The following is a 22,181-nucleotide window of genomic DNA, read 5'->3' as shown; positions in this document are numbered from 1 at the left end:
GGGAAGGGGGAGGGGAAGAGAGGGACAGAGGAACTATCTAAAGTTGGAGAAGTCGATGTTCATACCACTGGGCTGCAAGCTGCCCAAGTGAAATATGAGGTGCTGTTCCTCCAATTTCCGGTGGGCCTCACTATGGCACTGGAGGAGGCCCATGACAGAAAGGTCAGACTGGGAGTGGGAGGGGGAGTTGAAGTGCTCAGCCACCGGGAGATCAGGTTGGTTAAGGTGGACTGAGCGAAGGTGTTGAGCGAAGCGATCGCCAAGCCTGCGTTTGGTTTCACCAATGTAAATAAGTTGACATCTAGAGCAGCGGATACAATAGATGAGGTTGGAGGAGGTGCAGGTGAACCTCTGCCTCAACTGGAAAGACTGTTTGGGTCCTTGGATGGAGTTGAGGGGGCAGGTAAAGGGACAGATGTCGCATCTCCTGCGGTTGCAGGGGAAAGTGCCCGGGGAGGGGGTGGTTTGGGAAGGAAGGGACGAGTGGACCAGGGAGTTACGGAGAGAACGGTCTCTGCGGAACGCAGAAAGGGGAGGGGATGGGAAGATGTGGCCAGTAGTGGGGTCCCGTTGTAGGTGACGGAAATGTTGGCGGATGATTTGTTGGATACGCTGGCTGGTGGGGTGGAAGGTGAGTTCCGTTCCGGTACATTTGATAAATGAAAGACTTTCGACTCTCTTGGTCCTTGAAAGTCGGCTCAGAAAGTTGCCAGCCATGTTTATTCCATTTCTGTTTCAATTGTCTTCGGGCAGGTTTGACATGGAGCTGGCTCAGGCCCTTGGGAAGTCAGCTTTCGAGAAGACCCTACGCGAGAAGGTGTCACTGGAAAGCCAAGCATTGAGGACTGGACTTTATCGGGCACAGCAGGACATGCAGGTGAAGTGCAGTCGACTGACGCACTGAGCACCAAAGATAATAGAGCAGAGCAAGATAGACCACTCGACCCTAAAAGCCACAGTACGTCACGACGCCATTTTAGTAGGCAACAACTTGCAGAAACATTTTAAAAGAAAAATAACAAAGACCTGTGAATTGATAGATGAGATATATTCTGCATTTTATCATCACACATACTGTTCCCCCAAAACACTGATTACACTGCGAGAGGCGGGTTTTGCTTACTAAAATGGCGGCCGTTACGCTCCTTTGCGTACTACACTTCAGTATGGGCGATTTTGACAGAGTGGTCCATCTTGCTCCTCTAGTATCTTTGCTGAGTAGCGAGGTGTTGATGAAGATGTTCCTATGTGTTCTGCTGTCCACGTTCCCCTGAGTACGTAGCCTGGAATTGAACACGTATAAAATTATAAAACGACTGGACAAGCTAGATGCAGGAAAAATGTTCCCGATGTTGGGCGAGTCCAGAACCAGGGGCCACAATCTAAGAATAAAGGGGAGGCCATTTAAAAGGTTAGAAGAATTTTTTTCACCCAGAGAGTTGTAAATTTGTGGAATTCTCTGCCACAGAGGGCAGTGGAGGCCAATTCACTGGATGAATTTAAAAGAGAGTTAGATAGAGCTCTAGGGGCTAGCGGAATCAAGGGATATGGGGAGAAGGCAGGCACGGGTTATTGATTGTGGACGGTCAGCCATGATCACAATGAATGGTGGTGCTGGCTTGAAGGGCCGAATGGCCTCCTCCTGCACCCAGTTTCTGTGTTTCTATCATTTTTGACTGCTCGCATCTCAAACCTTTATTGACAGAACATAGAACAGCGCAGCAGAGGAACCAGGCCATTCGGCCCACAATGTCCATGCTGGACTAAGGGCGGCACAGTGGTAGAGCTGCTACCTCACAGCGCCAGAGACCCGGGTTCGATCCTGACCGCGGGCGCTGTCTGTACGGTGTTTGTACGTTCTCCCCGTGACCTGCGTGGGTTTTCTCCAAAGACGCACGTGTTTGTAGTTAATTCATGTTCCTAAACATGACAATGAAACACTCTTGACTCTTGGGAAAAAAAGACACAAAGTGCTGGAGTAACTCAGCAGGTCATGCAGCATCTCTGGAGAACATGGATAGGTGAATTTTGCGTTAGGACCCTTCCTCACTCAGACTGATTGTAGGGGGGGGTCCCAACCCGAAACATCGCCAATCCATGATATCCAGAGAAGCCCCCTCCTGACCTGCTGAGTTCCTCCAGCACTTTGTGTCTTTTTTTTGTGCACCAGCATCTGCAGTTCCTTGATGGACACAAAAAGCTGGGGTAACTCAGCTGGGACAGGCAGCATCTCTGGATAGAAGGGACGGGTGACATTTTGGGTCGGGACCCTTCTTCAGACCGCAGATTCTTGTTTCTACTGTCGGTTCTTGACTTGGTTCCGAGCATTAACCTTTAGGGGCGCAGCGGTAGAGTTGCTGCCTTACAGCGAATGCAACGCCGGAGACCCGGGTTCCATCCCGACTACGGGCACTGTCTGCACGGAGTTTGCACGTTCTCCCCGTGACCTGGGTGGGTTTTCTCCGAGATCTTCGGTTTCCTCCCACACTCCAAAGACGTGCAGGTCTGTAGGTTAATTGGCTTGGTGGTAAATGTAAACATTGTCCCCAGTGGGTGTAGGACAGTGTTAGTGTGCGGGGATCGCTGGTCGGCGCGGACCCGGTGGGCCGAAAGGGCCTGTTTCCGCGCTGTATCTCTACACTAAATAAACTGAATGAAACTGAACCCTGCAGGCTGACGTTGATGTGACGTGACCGTTAACATGACGGCTGACGTTAACGTGACCATTGACGTGACGTGACGGCTGACGTTGACGTGACCAAGGCGTGACCGTGCGTTCCTCTCTGCCGTGTTTTTTGACAGGCTAAAGAATCCGAAGCCGAGGCGCTAAGTCGGCAGATTGGGGAGCTGCGAATCGAAGTGCGCGACCTCGCAGCGCCGCAGGGCAAGGAGACGGTGGCACAGATCAAGAAGCAGCTCCGCCAGCTGGAGGTCTCGACGCAGGAGCAGAGCAAGGAGACCAGCGAGCGGGTGGCAACCATCGGACGGCTGGAGCAGGTTAGCCAAGGGCCGGATCCAGCGTGGAAACATGGTGGCACGGTGGTAGAGTCGCCGCCTCGCAGCGCCGGAGACCCGGGTTCCATCCTGACTACGGGCGCTGTCTGTACGGAGTTTGCACGTTCCCCCCCCCCCCGTGACCTGCGTGGGTGCTCCGGTTTCCTCCCACACTCCAAAGACGTACAGGTTTATGGGTTAATTGGCTTCGGTAAAAGTTGTAAATTGTCCCTTGTGCGTAGGTTTAGTGTTAGTGTGCGGGGATCGCTGGTCGGCGCGGACACGGTGGGTCGCAGTGGCTGTTTCTGCTCTGTGTCTCTAACTAAACTAAACTAAACTAAACTAAACTAAACTAAACTAGCCCTTCGGCCCACCAAGTCCACGCCGACCGGCAATCACCCCGTACACTGGCACTATCCTGCACACACTAGGGACGATTTACAACTTTACCAACCCAGTTAACCTACAAACTGCCGCGTCTTTGGAGTGCGGGGGGAAGCCGGAGCACCCGTAGGAAACCCACGCGGGTCACGGGGAGAACGTACCAACTGCGTACAGACTGCACCCGTGGTCAGGATGGAACCCGGGTCTCCAGCGCTGTGAGGCAGCGACTCCTGCCAGTCACCACACTGCGCTGCCCTGATCACGGCACGGTGGCGCAGCGGTAGAGTTGCTGCCTTACAGCGAATGCAGCGCCGGAGACTCGGGTTCGATCCCGACTACGGGCGCCGTCTGTACGGAGTTTGTACGTTCTCCCCGTGACCTGCGTGGGTTTTCTCCGAGATCTTCGGTTTCCTCCCACACTCCGAAGACGTACAGGTATGTAGGTTAATTGGCAAATGTAAAAAAAAATTGTCCCTAGTGTGTGTAGGATAGTGTTAATGTACGGGGATCGCTGGGCGGCACGGACCCGGTGGGCCGAAGGGCCTGTTTCCGCGCTGTATCTCTAAAAAAATCTAAAATCACGGTCTTATGATCAAGATTATAAATATATTCCTATTATAATGATTATAATTATGTTATCATGATCTTAAATCCATTCCTAAAAGGAGAAGAGGCAAGTGGATATAAAAAGCTCCTCATTGTCCGCTTGGTTAGTTTACAGCCTCATGTTGTGAACATTGAATTCTCCACTTTAGGAAACTAATCTACAAAGCACACCCCCCCTCCCTCCCATTTTTAACCCACCCCTGAGCGCCACCTGGACTCACACCCCCTGCCTCCCTACACCCACATTCCTTCCTCAGGCTTCACAATTAGATAGATCGCAGATCATAGAGTGATACAGTGTGGAAACAGGCCCTTCAGCCCAACTTGCCCACACCGGCCAACGTGCCCCATCAACACTGGGTTGCTGCCCTACAGTCCTTGCAGCACCAGAGACCCAGGTTTGATCCTGACTTCGGGCGCTGTCTGTACGGAGTTTGTACATTCTCCCCGTGACCTGCGTGGGTTTTCTCCGAGATCTTCGGGTTTCCTCCCACACTCCAAAGACGTGCAGGTTTGTAGCTTCGGTAAAGTTATTGTTAATTGGCTTGGTGTGTGTGTAAATTGTCCCTAGTGTGTGTGGGACAGTGTTAGTGTGCGGGGATCGCTGGGCGGCCCGGACTCGGTCGTCCGAAAGGCCTGTTTGCGTGCTGTATCTCCAAACTAAGCCAAACTACATGTCCTCGGGAGACGATGCCTGACCCTGCTGAGTTGCTCCAGCACTTTTTTCATAACTTCATAAGAGATGGGAGCAGCCTTGGGCCATTCGGCCCATCAAGTCTGCTCCGCCATTCAATCATGGTTGATCTACCTCTCCCTCCTAACCCCGTTCTCCTGCCTTCTCCCCATAACCCCTGACACCCTTTAATCTTTAAAAAATATATATACATCAGCATCAGCAGTTCCTCGTATCTCACTGAAGAAGAAGCCTTCACTGGGGAAAAGCTGGAGCGACTCAGCGGGACAGGTAGCATTTCTGGAGGGAAGGAACAGGCGATGTTTCGGATCTGAAGAAGGGTCTCGATCTGAAACGTCACCCGTTCCTTCTCTCAATAGACAATAGACAATAGGTGCAGGAGGAGGCCATTCAGCCCTTCGAGCCAGCACCGCCATTCAATGCGATCATGGCTGATCACCATCAATCAGTACCCCGTTCCTGCCTTCTCCCCATACCCCCTCACTCCGCTATCCTTAAGAGCTCTATCCAGCTCTCTCTTGAAAGCATCCAACGAACTGGCCTCCACTGCCTTCTGAGGCAGAGAATTCCACACCTTCACCACCCTCTGACTGAAAAAGTTCTTCCTCATCTCCGTTCTAAATGGCCTACCCCTTATTCTCAAACTGTGGCCCCTTGTTCTGGACTCCCCCAACATTGGGAACATGTTATCTGCCTCTAATGTGTCCAATCCCCTAATTATCTTATATGTTTCAATAAGATCCCCCCTCATCCTTCTAAATTCCAGTGTATACAAGCCTAATCGCTCCAGCCTTTCAACAGCCTTTCTCTCTCCGGAGATGCTGCCTGACCCGCTGAGTCACACCAGCTTTTTGAGTCTATCTTCGGTTTCAGGATTTCAAGATTTCAAGATCAATTTATTGTCACATGTACCAATTAAGGTTCAGTGAAATCTGAGTCACCACACAGCCATACTAAATGGAAAGCAACAAGACACACAGCCACATAAAGTAAAGTTTAACATAAACATCCACCACAGCGGATTCCACATTCCTCACTGTGATGGGAGATAATAAAGTTCAATCAACTTCCTCTTTGAACCAGCATCTGCAGATCCTTTCTCACACAAGCCTTCTATTTTATGCTCCTGCTTTCTCGTCTGACAGGTTCTTACAAGGGGCCACAGAACCAGGGGCCACAGTTTGAGAATAAGGGGTAGGCCATTGCATTCAAGAGAGAGCTGGATAGAGCTCTTAAGGATAGCGGAGTCAGGGGGTATGGGGGAGAAGGCAGGAACGGGGTACTGATTGAGAATGATCAGCCATGGTCACACTCAATGGCGGTGCTGGCTCGAAGGGCCGAATGACCTCCTCCTGCACCTATTGTCTATTGTCTATTGCCATTTAGAACAGAGATGAGGAAAAACTTTTTCAGTCAGAGAGTTGTGAATCTGTGGAATTCTCTGCCTCAGAAGGCAGCGGAGGCCAATTCTCTGAATGCATTCAAGAGAGAGCTAGATAGAGCTCTTAAGGATAGCGGAGTCAGGGGGTACGGGGAGAAGGCAGGAACGGGGTACTGATTGAGAATGATCAGCCATGATCACATTGAATGGCGGTGCTGGCTCGAAGGGCTGAATGGCCTCCTCCTGCACCTATTGTCTATTGTCTACTGGGACAACCGCTCGTTTGTTTGCAGTGAATGGTGTGGCCTGCTCGGCGGGCCGGGCTGGCCCGGGAGTCAGCAGCTCATCAGCAATTCATGCGATCGCTGCGGTCTCTGTCCGCGGTCTCTGTCCGCGTTGCATGTCGAGGCAGATTAGCTTCCTCTGGAGAACAAGCTGTCACAGCCAGCATTGTCAGTGTGTTCCGGGAGGGATTACATCGTTACGGTGACTGTAAAAGCACTATTAAGCGATCCCTACACCCGGCCAAAACTCTGTGAACTTCCGGCAACATGCTCCCGACAGGCTCCCAGCTTGGACAGAATGGATGTGGAGAGGACGTTTCCCCTTGTGCGAGACTATCGGACCAGAAGTCACGGCCTCAGAATTCAAGGACGCTCTTTTAGCAAGGAGACGAGGAGGAATTACGTTAGTCAGAGGGCGGTGAATCTTTCATTTAGAGATACAGCGTGGAAACAGGCCCTTCGGCCCACCGGGTCCGCACCGACCAGCGATCCCCGCATGTCATTCTGCCATGTCGTCAGAATGCCCGAGAGTCGACTGCCAAAACAGCTTCTGTATGGGGAACTGTGTCAGGGCAAGCGCTCAGTAGGAGGACGGAAGAAACGGTTTAAGGACTGCCTCAAAGTGTCCCTCAAAGACTTGGACGTCAACCTCAGCACTTGGGAGTCTCTTGCTCTGGACCGTCCAACCTGGTGTAGCAAGCTCACCACAGGAGCCCGTGCAGCAGAGAACAGACGCACTGCAGAGGCCCAGAGGAAACGCAAGGCCCGGGCTACCTCCACTCCCACTGCAGCACCCATCCACTTGTGTCCTACGTGTGGGCGTGCCTTCCAGGCCCGGATTGGCCTCACCAGTCACTTCCGGACCCACAGTCACCAATCCTCCAACTGAAAGTGAAGTCGTGGTCATCTTCGAACCCGAAGGACGAACAACAACACACTCACTAAGGACATTTTTTACATTTACACCAAGCCAATTAACCTCCAAACCTGCACGTCTTTGGAGTGTGGGAGGAAACCGAAGATCTCGAAGAAAACCCACGCAGGTCACGGGGAGAACCTGCAAACTCCGTACAGACAGCACCCGTAGTCAGGATCGAACCCGGGTCTCCGGCGCTGCATTCGCTGTAAGGCAGCAACTCTACCGCTGCGCCACCGTGACCGCTCAAATCCGTAGAATTCTTTGCCACAGAAGGCTGTGGAGGCAAAGTCAGTGGATATGTTAAGGCAGAGATAGAAAGATTCTAGATTAGTGCGGGTGTCAGGGGTTACGGGGGGAAGGCAGGAGAATGGGGTTAGGAGGGAGAGATAGATCGGCCACGATTGAATGGCGAAGTGGACTTGATGGGCCGAATGGCCTAATTCTACTCCTATCACTTATGATTTTTTTACAGTATGACTTGGCGAACACGCATTGAGAAGGGACACACTTTTATCGAGGCCAGATAAGTTAGAAACTAACTTAATGTTCAGAGCTGGAAGATCATACGGTTTACATGGTCCACAAGTTGGTTTGAATGCCAAGCACCAAGCAGGGCGTCACGTTGGCGCAGCGGTAGAGTTGCTGCCTCACAGCACCAGAGACCCTGGTTCCATCCTGACCTCGGGCGCTGTCGGTACCGAGTTTGCACGCTCTCCCCGTGACCTGCGTGGGTTTTCTCCGGGCGCTCGGGTTTCCTCCCGCACTCCAAAGACGTGCAGGTTTGTACGCTAGTTGTCTTCGATAAAATTGGAAGTTGTCCCTAGTGTGTCGGACAGTGCGAGCGTACGAGGCGATCGCTGGCCGGCACGGACTTGACGGGCCGAAGGCTCTTTTTTTTGCGTGGGTTTTTCCCCGAGATCTCCGGTTTCCTCCCCTCATTTCTTCTCAGGTTAATTGGCAACTGTAAATTGTCCTTAGTGCGTCGGATTGAACTAGTGTAATGGGTCGGCGCGGACCCAGTGGGCCAAAGGGCCTCTTTTAACTTATCAGTCTCGGTTTTTTTTTTTTGGTTTAGTTTAGTATTGAGATACAGCGCGGAAAAAGGCCCATTGAGTCCGCACCGACCAGCGATCCCCGCACGCGAACACTATTCTACATCTGACACTGGTGACAATTTTAAAAAACATTTACACCAGGCCAATTAACCGACAAACCTGCGCGTCTTTGGAGTTTGGAGTCTCGGAGAAAACCCGCGCGGGTCACGGGGAGAACGTACAAACCCCGTACAGACAGCGCCCGTAGTCGGGATCGAACCCGGGTCTCTGGCGCTGTGAGGCAGCAACTCTACCGCTGCCCCACCATGTTAGGATCTCTCTTCCATTCCATTTCCAGGTGTTAATGGGTGGCTGCCCTCTAATGGGTGTTGAGCGCCCACACAGTTACCCGTTTAACATAATCCATCAATGCCTTTTTGCAATCAGGCGTTTCCAACATTACCCCAGCCTCCGCCATCAGTCATTTTATAATTACATTCCTGGAATCGTGGTCTCCTTCGTGCGTTATCTGGATCGTCGATAAACATGGTGAATAATGAGGCCGCTGCCATGGATGCAGGTGGGACATCATGGATAGCTTCCTTCCGATTAGATGGATGACTATTATTCCCACCCTCTGCCCTTTATTGCCGCACCAATCTCCTAACTACATCGGTAATTTGCCTTCATTTCCCAGGGGTTTCATCTCAACTAATGGCTGTTAATGTGGTTTATTGAATGGGTTCTGCTTCAAATACCTTCCTGTTCCTCTATCTGCCGTTCAAAAGAAAATCAAACGAGGCTCATCAGTCATTTCTCTATCCATTGGGACGGGCGTAAAGGGCCCGGTTCGAATCTATTTTTAGGGGGTGGGGGTGGGGGTGGATTTTGTGTCCCTAAGTAAAGAGAGAGACCTGCATTTGTGTAGCACCTTGTACAGACTCAAGCTGTTCAATCGTCAATGAGGTTAATTGCACTGCAGTCTTTGTATATTCGTGTAGCCGAACTGCAGCACGGTGGCGCAGCGGTAGAGTTGCCGCCTCACAGCGCCGGAGACCCGGGTTCCATCCTGACCAGGGTGGCCAAATGTCCCGTGTTAGCCGAGACATCCCGTATTTAGGGCTAAATTGGTTTGTCCCGTACGGGATCGCCCTTGTCCCGTATTAGGCCCTGGGGGCGCTGTAGGCCCGGACGCTATAGGCCCGGACGCTGTAGGCCCGGACGCTGTAGGCCCGGACGCTGTAGGCCCGGACGCTGTAGGCCCAGGGGGGCGCTGTAGACCCGGGGGGCGCTGTAGGCCTGGACACTGTAGGCCCGGATGCTGTAGGCCCGGGGGGGGGCGCTGTAGGCCCGGACGCTGTAGGCCCGGACGCTGTAGGCCCGGACTCTGTAGACCCGGGCGCTATAGGCCCAGACGCTGTAGGCCCGGGCGCTATAGGCCCGGACGCTGTAGGTCCGAACGCTGTAGGCCCGGACGCTGTCCCATACGGGACCGCCCGTGTCCTGTATTAGGCCCTGGGGTCGCTGTAGGCAGGACGCTGTAAGCCCAGACGCTGCAGGCCCGGACGCTGTAGGCCTGGACGCTGTAGGCCCGGGCGCTGTAAGTCCAGACGCTGTAGGCCCGGACGCTGTAGGCCCGGGCGCTGTAAGTCCAGACGCTGTAGGCCCGGACGCTGTAGGTCCAGACTAGATCCGCACACTGTAGGCCTGAAAGCCACTGTAAATTGCAAATTGTCCCCAGATAGACACAAAAAGCTGCAGTAACTCAGCGCCACAGGCAACATCTCTGGAGACAAGGAATGGGTGACATTTCGGGTCGAGGACCCTTCTTCAGACTGGGAGTCGGGGAGAGGGAACGAGAGATAGCGAAGGGTAAGGTGTGTAGGATAGTGTTAGTGTGCTGGTTGGCGTGGACTCGGTGGGTCGAAGGGCTGTTTCCGAACTGTATCAATAGGACTAAACTAAACTAAACTAAACTGAACTAAATATAGACAAGCCAAGCATCCGCAAGAGAGTGAAATGATAAGGGCTGCATAATCTGCTTAATACTGCAGGTTCTGAGGTTGAAAAGCTAAAATCATGTACCTCAGGGCTTTTACCTCCTCAGATACAAGGAACAGCAGATGCTGGAATCTTGCGTAGAATACAAAGTGCTGGAGGAACTCAGCGGGTCAGGCAGCATCTGTGGTTAGATGACGTTTTGGGTCGGATGATGCTGCCTGAAATCGCTGAGTTCCTCCAGCATTCTGTACTCTAGGCCTTGTCTCTGTGTTCTCTGGAGGTGACCCTCACATGCCTTCCCTACATGATCACCCCGTGCACTAGTCCCATCCTAACACCATAGGGACAATGCACCGAAGCCAATTAACCCACAAACACGCACGTCTTTGGAGTGTGGGAGGAAAACCGGAGCACCCGGAGAAAACCCACGCAGGTCAGGGAGAGAACGTGCAAACTCCACACGGACAGCACCTCCTAGTCAGGATTGAACCCGGGTCTCTGGCGCCGTGAGGTAACAACTCTACCGCTGCGCCACCGTGCCGCACACTATTCTTAGCTCTGTCGCCTTGCACCCTCCAATTGCTGGTCCTTTCTATTTGCTTCCCTTCTCGTCCGCTCTTCGTCTTCTTCTTCCTCTTCCTGCGTCTCTCTCTCCCCCCTCCCTCTCCCCCTCCCCTCCCCCTCCCCCTCCCTCTCCCTCTCCCCTCCCTCTCCCTCTCCCTCTCCCTCTCCCTCTCCCTCTCCCTCTCCCTCTCCCTCTCCCTCTCCCTCTCCCTCTCCCTCTCCCTCTCCCTCTCCCTCTCCCTCTCCCTCTCCCTCTCCCTCTCCCTCTCCCTCTCCCTCTCCCTCTCCCTTCTCCTCTCCCTCTCCCTCTCCCTCCCTCCCCCTCCCCCTCCCCCTCCCCCTCCCCCTCCCCCTCCCCCTCCCCCTCCCCCCTCCCCCTCCCCCTCCCTCCTCCCTCTCCCTCTCCCTCTCCCTCTCCCCTCTCCCTCTCCCTCTCTCCCTCTCTCCCTCTCTCTCTCTCTCTCTCTCTCTCTCTCTCTCCTCTCCTCTCTCTCTCTTCCTCTCTCCTCTCCCCTCTCTCCCTCTCTCCTCTCTCCCTCTCCCTCTCCTCCCTCTCCCTCTCCCTCTCTCTCTCTCTCACACTCTGCCCTTCTTACTCCCCCTGTGTTCAGACACTCCACCGTGGTGAAGTGAGATGGCAAGGATGGAGCAGATTCACTCCAAGGAGCTGGAGGACAAGGAGGAGGAGCTGGAAGACATCCGTAGAACCTGCCAGAGAAGGGTAGGAACCAAATAATCTCTCCCAGTAGCTCACACCCTCTAGTCCTGGCAACATCCCCGTGAATCTTTTCAGAACCCTTTCAAGCTTTGACAATATCTTTCCTATAACACGGTGCCCAGGACTGAACACAACACTCTAAATGCGGCCTCACCGACGTCTTATACAACTGCGATATACTCTGCAGGGGGTGAGCGGGCAGGTAAAGGTGGGGCGACAATATGCAAATGCAGAGTGAGCGGGCAGGTAAAGGTGGGGGCGACAATATGCAAATGTAGAGTGAGCTGGCAGGTAAAGGTGGGGCAACAACATACACTTGCAGAGTGAGCGGGCAGGTAAAGGTGGGGTGACAATATGCAAATGTAGAGTGAGCGGGCAGGTAAAGGTGGGGCAACAACATACACTTGCAGAGTGAGCGGGCAGGTAAAGGTGGGGCCACAATATGCAAATGCAGAGTGAGCGGGCAGGTAAAGGTGGGGTGACAATATGCAAATGCAGGGTGAGCAGGCAGGTAAGGTGGGGCGACAATATGCAAATGCAGAGTGAGCGGGCAGGTAAAAGTGGGGCGACAATATGCAAATGTAGGGTGATCGGGCAGGTAAAGGTGGGGCGACAATATGCAAATGCAGAGTGAGCGGGCAGGTAAAGGTGGGGTGACAACATACTCTTGCGGAGTGAGCAGGCAGGTAAAGGTGGGGTGACAACATACTCTTGCAGGTTGGGCGGGCAGGGTAAAGGTGGGGCGATTGATTGCTTGGCCAGGTGATGGGGGACAAGGGACTGGTCTCTCTCGGGCTGACCTCGTGAGCGGTCACGCATGGCGCCCAACAGCGGGACGATGTCTGACCGTATCACCGCCGCTCTCAGCTCTCTGACGTTGGGCAAAACTCTTCCTCGTACACAGCTCCGACAGTTGGAGATGCAGCTGAGCAGGAGTTTGAGGAGCGCCAGCTTGTCCTCCACGGGAAGCAAGACCTGGAGTCGCTGGTGGAACACTTTGTGAACAGGTCAGTGCTGGTCGATGATCACTGGTCGACGGTCGATGGCCGATGATCAATGGCCTGTCCTTTAGTTTAGAGACACAGCGCGGAAACAGGCCCTTTCGGCCCACCGGCCCGCGCCGACCAGCGATCCCCCGCACACTGACACCATCCTACACACACTGGGGACAATTTATTTACATTCGTACCAAGCTAATTAACCTACAAATCTGCGTGTGGTTGGAAAACGAAGATCTCAGAGAAAACCCACGCAGGTCACGGGGAGAACGTGCAAACTCCGTACAGACAGCACCCGCACTCAGAGTCGAACTCGGGTCTCCGGCGCTACATTCGCTACAAGGCAGCAACTCTACCGCTGCGCCACCGTGACGCCCTATAGTCTATGGTCAATGATCAATGGTTAGTGATCATTGAATCTATAGTCGATGGACAATGATCAATAATCAATGGTCATTGGTCTATAGTCTCTGGTCAATGGTCAATGGTCATTGGTCTATAGTCTATGGCCAATCAATAATGGTCAATGGTCAGTGATCATTGGTCTATGGGTCAATGATCAATGATTAGTGATCATTGATCTATAGTCTATGGTCAATGATCAATAATCAATGGTCATTAGTCTATACTCTATGGTCAATGATCAATAATCAATGGTCATTGGTCTATGGTCTATGGCCAATCATCAATGGTCAGTGATCTTCCTCTGGACCATCTCCAACACGGGCACATCCTTCCTCGGACATGTGGCCCAAGACTGCCCCACCATACCATTCGCAAAGTGTACAGAATTCACCCTTCTAAGCTCCAGCGAGGCCGGCCCAGTGCCGTCAAATGGCCGGCGTGATGAGGCACAGCGGCAGAGTTGCGGCCTATACAGCGCCGGAGACCCGGGTTCGATCCTGACTGCGGGTGCTGTCTGTACGGAGTTTGCACGTGACCCGCGTGGGTTTTTTTTTTTCCCGAGATCTTCGGTTTCCCTCCCCGCACTCCAAAGACGTGCAGGACTGTAGGTTAAGCGGCTTGGTATAAACGTTAAAAAAAAGATATCCTCGGTGTGTGTGGGATAGTGTCAGTGTGCGGGGATTGCTGGTCGATGCTGGACTCGGTGGGCCAAAATGGTTTGGTTTCCAGCGCCGTATCCCTAAACGAAACGCTCCTCATTCATTGACCCAACCGTGTTAGAAGACACCTTCTTCGTGCCAGGGATTGGCAGTGAGGGATTTGCGGTCCCGGGCAGCAGGAGTCTGTCTGATTTCACGTTGATTCTCCGGCTTGCTGGTGTGAGTGGGCTGGGATTGATGTCCGAGTCGTGTCATCCCTGCCAAACGGACCACCAGTCCTTCAGAGATTGCTTCCTGAAGCCACGTTCACACAAAGCCAGTGGAACAACACATAGAAACATAGAAAACAGGCGCAGGAGGAGGCCATTCGGCCCATTCGGAATTTAGGATGAGAGGGGATCTTATCGAAACGTATAAGATTATTAAGGGGTTGGACACGTTAGAGGCAGGAAACTTGTTCCCAATGTTGGGGGAGTCCAGAACAAGGGGCCACAGTTTAAGAATAAGGGGTAGCCATTTAGAACGGAGATGAGGAAAAACCTTTTCAGTCAGAGAGTTGTGAATCTGTGGAATTCTCTGCCTCAGAAGGCAGTGGAGGCCAATTCTCTGAATGCATTCAAGAGAGAACGAGATAGAGCTCTTAAGGATAGCGGAGTCAGGGGGTATGGGGAGAAGGCAGGAACGGGGTACTGATTGAGAATGATCAGCCATGATCACATTGAATGGCGGTGCTGGCTCGAAGGGCCAATGGCCTCCTCCTGCACCTATTGTCTATTGTCTATTGTCTATTCGAGCCAGCACCGCCATTCAATATGATCATGGCTGGTCATCCACAATCAGTATTTATTTCACAAAATGCTGGAGTAACTCAGCAGGTCGCCTGCATCTCAGGAGACATTCCTTCTCTCCCAAGATGCTGCCTGACCTGCTGAGTTACTCCAGCATTTTGTGAAATAAATACCTTCGATTTGTGCCAGCATCTGCAGTTATTTCTTACACATCCACAATCAGTACCCCTTTCCCTTGATTCCCCATAATCCCTTGATTCCGTTAGCCCAAAGAGTTAAATCTAACTCTCTCTTAAAAACATCTAGTGAATTGGCCTCCACTGCCTTCTGTGGCAGAGAATTCCACAGATTCACAACTCTCTGGGTGAAAATGTTTTTCCTCATCTCAGTCCTAAATGGCCTCCCCCTTAATCTTAAACTGTGACCCCCTGGTTCTGGAGTTCCCCCCAACATCGGGAACATTTTTCCTGCATCTAGCCCTTATCCCATATTTGGCCTGTAGCCCTCTAAACCTATCCTATCCACGTACCTGTCTAAATGTCTTTTAAATGCTGTTATGGTACCTTCCTCAACCACCTCCTCCAGCAGCTCATTCCATATCTCCATTTCCCTCTGTGTTACAAGTTGCCCCTCAGATTCCTTTTTTGTTAGAGATACAGCGCGGAAACAGGCCCTTCGGCCCACCGGGTCCGTGCCGACCTGCGATCCCTGCACATTAACACTATCCTACACACATTAGGGACAATGTTTTACATTTATACCAAGCCTATTTTCCTGCAAACCTGCACGTCTTTGGAATGGTGGAGGAAACCGAAGATCTGGAGAAAACCCACGCAGGTCACGGGGAGAGCGTGCAAACTCCATACAGACAGCGCCCGCGGTCGGGATGGAACCCGGGTCTCCGGCGCTGCATTCGCTGTAAGGCAGCAACTGTACCGCTGCGCCACCGCTCCGCCGTTTAATAATCAGTGGAAAGTTTGTGTTAACACGCCCTGTCAGTCCGTTTGCAAAATAAAAGGATTTGTCCCTTTAACCTGCGTCTCCTCGGACTCAGATCGGCCATCGGGACTTTGACGTGAGAAGCGGTCTTCGCAAGGACCTGCGCCGAAGAATGCACTGCTGGTGGATGCGCAGCTGCTGTTGGCCACCATGCAGGAGCCCAGTCAAAGCGGCAGCAAGCTGGAGATGGAGAGACTGCAGTTACAGGTGAGTCACAGCCCCGGCCCCAACTACCCCCAGCTCTCCCAGCGTCGCCGTGACGAGCAGAGGGAACAAGCCCCGTCATGGGCATTGTACTGAGTGTGAAGAAGCGGCTCGACTCTAAACCTTCTCTCCAGAGATGCTGCTCGTCCCACTGAGTCACTCCAGCATTCTGTGTCAAACACCATCTGCAGTTCCTTCCTGCACATGAATCTGAGAACCGGACAGATTAGTTTAAGATGGTATAGTTTACTTTAGTTTAACAGAGCTTAGCTTAGTTCAGTATAGTATAGTATAGTTTAGTTAAATATAGCTTAGTGTAGTTCAGTATAGTATAGTATAGTTTAGTTTAATATAGCTTAGCTTAGTTCAGTATAGTATAGTATAGCTTGGTTTAGTTTAATATAGCTTAGTGTAGTTCAGTATAGTATAGTATAGTTTAGTTTAACATAGCTTAGTGTAGTTCAGTATAGTATAGTATAGTTTAGTTTAACATAGCTTAGCTTAGTTCAGTATAGTATAGTATAGCTTGGTTTAGTTTAATATAGCTTAGTGTAGTTCAGTATAGTATAGCTTGGTTTAGTTTAATATAGCTTAGTGTAGTACAGTATAGTATAGTATAGTTTAGTTTAATATAGCTTAGTGTAGTTCAGTATAGTATAGTATAGTTTAATTTAATATAGCTTAGTGTAGTTCAGTATAGTATAGTATAGCTTGGTTTAGTTTAATATAGCTGTGTAGTTCAGTATAGTATAGTATAGCTTGGTTTAGTTTAATATAGCTTAGTGTAGTTCAGTATAGTATAGTATAGTTTAGTTTATATAGCTTAGCTTAGTTCAGTATAGTATAGTATAGCTTGGTTTAGTTTAATATAGCTTAATTTAGTTCATAGTATCGTATAGTTTATTTTAGTTTAGTTTAGTGTTTAGTGTTTAGTTTAGAGTTTAGAGTTTAGTTTAGAGTTTAGCTCTTGGAGTTTAGTGTTTACTTTAGTGGTTAGTTTAGTGTTTACTTTTTGTGTTAAGTGTAGTGCTTAGTTTCGTGTTTAGTTGAGTGTTTACTTAAGTTTTGTGTTTGGTTTGGTATCGTGTTTAGTTTGGGCTTTAGTTTAGTATTTGGTTTAGTGTTTAGTGTCGGGTTTAGCGTAGTCTGCGTGGACACAGGCCCCTTCCCCGTGCCGAGTCTATACTAGTCCTCCCCTGCACACCAGGGGGCAATTCACCGAAGCCCAATCAACCGACAAACCGAAGACACAAGGTCTTTGGGGTGTGGGAGGGGAAACCGGAGCACCCGGAGAAAACACACGCGGTCGCAGGAAGAACCCGCAAACTCCGCGCAGTCGAGCCCCCTGCAGTCTGGGTGTGTGGCAGCAACTCTGCCGCTGCGTCACCGTGCCGGCCCGCTGTGGTCTGCGTGTTAATTCTCTACGATGCACGGCAGTCCCTGGGGTGTCCAGTTTGGAAAAATGAAATGAAATGCTGCATCCAGAATCTATTTAATATCCTATAAATACATTGCTCACAAATCACGCAGGTCTAGGCCAGGGGAGGTGGTCGTTTGTCAAGCCTGAGGGGGATGTGTAAACATTTCAAACTGGAGCGTGTATTTTCGAGTGACTATTTAGCTGTGATTATTCACAGCGCGGTGGGAGGAGAGGGCAAAATTACCTGCATTGATTTCCCCCCCCCTACTTCTCACGTCGTCTCCATGGCCTATTTACTTGTCCTGTTGAGTGTCCCGCTTGCAAAATCAGCGGCTAATGGAGCCGTTTGAAATGTATCTCCCCTGCCGCATTCACCACTGTAATTGAGCTATTTGTCCACCCGTTCTGCACGGCAGCGTGACTCTGCTCCTGCTCCAGTGATGGGAAATGCCGTACGAACTGGACCACTGATGTCCTCCCTCCATCAGGCCACAGGGCACAAAACCTCTGGCCTCAATTTCGAGCTGTTTCGTCTCCTTGAAGAACTGGAGGACCTGTTGCCCTCTGTGAGCTTGACACAGAGTGCTCAGAGTCAGAGAGTCACAGAGTGGTACAGCGTGGAAACAGGCCCCTTCGGCCCAACTCGCCCAGCTACCCTAGTCCCTCCTGCCCGCGTTTGGTCCACATCCCTCCAAACCCGCCCTATCCATGTACCTGTCCAACTGTTTCTTAAACGATGGGATAGGTCCCAGCCTCAACTACCTCCTCCGGCAGCTCGTTCCATACACCCACCACCCTCTGTGTGGAAAAAGTTACCCCTCGGATTCCTATTGAATCTTTTCCCCTTCACCTTGAACCTATGTCCTCTGGTCCTCGATTCCCCTACTCTGGGCAAGAGACTCTGTGCATCTACCCCGATCTACTCCTCTCATGATTTTGTACACCTCTGTAAGATCGCCCTCATCCTCCTGCGTTCCATGGAATAGAGACCCAGCCTGCTCAACCTCTCCCTGTAGCTCACACCCTCTAGTCCTGCCAACATCCTTGTCAATCTTTTCTGAACCCTTTCAAGCTTGACCATATCTTTCCTATAACATGGTGCCCAATCTTTCCTACAACGTGGTGCTTCCTTTACCATCGTTACGTTTTGTGCGTGTCTGTCATCCATTGTTCTCTGCCCCTCTTTGCATCATTGTCTGTACCCCTCGTTTCCCTTTCCCCTGGCTGGGTCTCGACCCGAAACGTCACCCCATTCCTTCTCTCCAGAGGTCCTGCCTGTTACTCCAGCTGTTACTGAGTTACTCCCAGCTTTTAATGTCCAGCATCTGCAGTTCCTTCCTACACATAGAGTGACTGAGGGCGTTTCCACTAGTGGGAGAGTCTAGGACCAAAGTATTTTGCCAGTGTTATGTTTGAGATAAGATGCAAGGACTGTCTCAGTCAGATTGATAATTAGACACAAACTGAAGGATGATTTCATTTTGAGCACTTTGGAGCTGTTATTTATTGCCCAATAAGATGATATTCTTCCCTCTCCTCCAACACCTGGACAGGTTGCTGCTCATACAAGCACTTTCTCTAGACTCTACAAAGGCAGTGTGGAAGCAGGCCCTTCGGCCCACCGAGTCCGTGCCGACCAGCGATCACCCCCTGCACTAGCACTATCCTACACACGCGAGGGACAGTTTACAATTTTACCAAAGCCAATTAACCTACAGACCTGACAGCGAATGCAGCGCCAGGAGACTCAGGTTCCATCCCGACTATGGGCGCCGTCTGTACGGAGTTTGTGCGTTCTCCCCCGTGACCTGCGTGGGTTTTCTCCGAGATCTTCGGTTTCCTCCCCCACACTCCAAAGACATGCAGGTATGTAGGTTAATTGGCTGGGTAAATGTAAAAAATTGTCCCTAGTGTGTGTAGGATAGTGTTAATGTGCGGGATCGCTGGGCGGCGCGGGACTCGGTGGGCCGAAGGGCCTGTTTCCGCGCTGTATCTCAAAATCTAAAAAAAATCGGAAAAAAAATATTCTTTGGAGTGTGGGAGGAAACCGGAGCAGCACCGGAGAAAACCCACGCGGGCCACGGGAGAACGTAACCAAACTCCGTACCTCAGCGCCTGTGGTCGGGATCGAACCCGGCTCTCTGGCGCTGTGAGGCAGCGACTCTACCGCTGCGCCACCGTGCCGCCATGAGGCACTGGCTCTGAGTGTGTGGCTGTTGCAATGGTGGGGGGTAGGTTGGTGTGTGATCCCAATGCTCACTGAGCACCTGGATATGTCAGTGAAGGACTGTGCCTGTTGGAAACATTGTCACTATGTAAGCATCGCCTGGGATGAGTGGGTTAATGCAGGATGAGCATTTGAAAGCTCTGGCCCTGCACTGGCTGGAGTTTAGAAGGTTGAGGGGGGGTGGGGACCTCATTGAAACGTACAGAATAGTGAAAGGCCCGGATAGAGTGGATGTGGAGAGGATGTTTCCACTGGTAGGAGAGTCTAGGACCAGAGGGCACAGCCTCAGAATAAAAGAACGTACCTTTAGAAAGATGAGGGTGAGGGTGGGGAATCTGTGAATTCGTCGCCACAGACGGGCTGTGGAGGGCCGCCGATGGATATTTTTTAAACAGAGATTGACAGATTCTTGATTAGTACCGGTTAAAGGTTATGGTGAGAAGGCAGGAGAACGGGGTTGAGAGGGAAAGATAGATCAGCCATGATTGAGAGGCGGGGTAGACTCGATGGGCCGAATGGCCTACTTGTGCTCCTATGCCTGATGAACTCCACCGTTCCACATGACCTACATCCATGGTGGCCCGTCAAAGAACCTGTAAAATGCCACCGTTGCTTCCACCTGCACCACCACGAACTGTGGGCGTGCGCGGTGGCCCAGCGGTAGAGCCGCTGCCTCGCCACGCCAGAGATCCGGGGCTCGGTCCTGACCCACGGGTGCTGCCTCGACAGAGTTTGCACGTTCTCCCTGTGACCACGTGGGTTTTCTCCGGGTGCTCCGGTTTCCTCCCGCCACAACTTCAAAGACGTGCGGGTTTGTAGGTTAAATGGCTTCTGTAAATTGTAAATTGCCTCCAGTGTACAGGATAGTGCTAGTGCACAGAGAAATTGTTGGTCGGCACGGACCCAGTGGGCTGAAGGGCCTGTTTCCATGCTTTATCCCTGAAGTCTAAAGTCTAAAAGTCACCCCTGAACTAGGGTTGCCATATGTCCCGTATTAGCCGGGACATCCGTATTTTGGGCTAAATTGGTTTGTTCCGTATGGGACCCGCCCTTGTCCCATATTAGGCCCGGGGCTGGGGGCGGGGGGGGGGGGGGGGGCCGCTGTAGGCCCGGACGCCGTAGGCCCGGACGCCGTAGGCCCGGACGCTGTAACGCCCGGACACTGTAGGCCTGGACGCTGTAGGCCCGGACGCTGTACGCCCGGACATTGTAGGCCCCGACACTGTAGGCCCCGACAGTTTAGGTCCCGACACTGTAGGCCCCGACACTGTAGGCCCGGACGCTGTAGGGCCCGGACGCTGTAGGCCCCGGACACTGTAGTCCCGGACGCTGTAGGCCCGACGCTGTAGGCCCGGACGCTGTAGGGCCCCGACACTGTAGGCCCCGACACTGTAGGCCCCGACACTGTAGGCCCCGACACTGTAGACCCCGACACTGTAGGCCCCGACACTGTAGGCCCGGACACTGTAGGCCCGGGACACTGTAGGCCGCCGACAGTTTAGGTCCCGGAATCTCTAGGTTTCCGACATTTTAGCTCCGGACAGTCTAGGTCCCGCTTAACGGGGGTCGCGTAGCAACCCGCCTCCTGGCCCGGGTGGCCGCCGTTGGTGGAGTGGGAGCACGTGGCCGCTGGCTGGGTGAGGGCGAGGGGACGTCACCTTGTCCCGTATTTGGGAGTGAGATAGCCTGGCAACCCCTACCCCTGACAGCTGGTTCCAGTCACCCAGTACCCCTCGGTGTAAAGAAACATCGCCTTTTTGCCCCTCTCACCTCATTTGATATTCCCATCCTGGGAAATAGGGTCTGATTGTCAAGACGATAGCAGCCACTATCCTGTGCTTGTGATTGCCGGAGCAACCCAGCAGCCAGCGGAACAATGCTTGTCAGAAGATAAAATAGTGTAATGAAAGTGAAAAGTCAGGCACATTATTCGGCGATTTTAATGCAAGACAATTTACAAATTTAACACTCCAAAGACGTGCAGGTTTGTAGGTTAATTGACTGGGGTAGATGTAAAAATTGTCCCTAGTGTGTGTAGGATAGTGTTAGTGTGCGGGGATCGCTGGGCGGCGCGGACTCGGTGGGCCGAAGGGGGCCTGTTTCCGCGCTGTATCTCTAAATCTGAAAAAAAAAAAATCTAAGACAGCAGTTTTGATGGGGCAGAGAGTCTTCGACAGACTAGTTCCGTTTAGCTTAAAGATACAGCGCGGGAAAACAGGCCCTCTTCGGCCCCCACCGAGTTCCGCACCGACCAGCGATCCCCGCGCACTAACTCTATCCTACACACATTTTGTGGGACCTTTTTGTTTTTTTACATTTATACATTTACACCCAGCCAATTAACCAGCAAACCCGCACGTCTTTGGAGTGTGGGAGGAAATCTAAGATCTCGAAGAAAACCCACGGGGGCAGGTCACGGGAGAACGTACAAGCTCCGTACAGACGGCGCCCCGCGGTCGGGATGGAACCCGGGCCTCTGGCGCTGTGAGGCAGCGACTTTACTGCCGCGCCACCCACATTGTACGTCAATACCTGGCAGTGATTAAAAGCAGTGATTTATTCTCTGGAGTTCAACACGATTCTAATCAATTAGAAAAAAATCTTCAGTCCTTTCTAATTTATATCTGCAGCCGCCATTTCTAAAACCACTCAGATTAACCTGCAGATATTAGGATGCACACGATTGATTTTACTCCAGGTTAATAGGTCAGTGTGCTTGCCAGCACTTCCTGCAGAAGGGCACCGATCCAAAATGTCACCTTAGTTAGTTAGTTAGTTAGTGTATTATCTAATTAACTCTGGGCGGCACAGCGGTAGAGTTGCTGCCTTACAGCGCCAGAGACCCGGGTTCGATGCTGACTGTACTGACGTAGACATGGTGCAGGAGGAGGCCATTCGGCCC

At 51.9% G+C, this 22,181-nt stretch overlaps 1 protein-coding gene across 1 annotated transcript in view; it reads left to right on the top strand.

Moving 5' to 3' along the window:
* myo18b (myosin XVIIIB) overlaps positions 1-22,181 on the top strand; it is a 204,322-nt gene that overhangs the window by 112,391 nt on the left and 69,750 nt on the right. Inside the window, 8 exon segments of the mRNA XM_078421838.1 lie at positions 754-877; positions 2,803-2,997; positions 11,496-11,582; positions 12,484-12,502; positions 12,505-12,564; positions 12,567-12,586; positions 15,484-15,532; positions 15,535-15,635. Coding sequence (XP_078277964.1) covers positions 754-877; positions 2,803-2,997; positions 11,496-11,582; positions 12,484-12,502; positions 12,505-12,564; positions 12,567-12,586; positions 15,484-15,532; positions 15,535-15,635 — 655 coding nt within the window.

The sequence above is a fragment of the Rhinoraja longicauda genome, chromosome 25 (genome assembly GCF_053455715.1).
Source record: "Rhinoraja longicauda isolate Sanriku21f chromosome 25, sRhiLon1.1, whole genome shotgun sequence".
NCBI classification, from domain to species: Eukaryota; Metazoa; Chordata; class Chondrichthyes; order Rajiformes; family Arhynchobatidae; genus Rhinoraja; species Rhinoraja longicauda.
The sequence above is the reverse complement of the archived record's forward strand: the minus strand, read 5'-3'. Positions and strand labels throughout refer to the sequence as shown.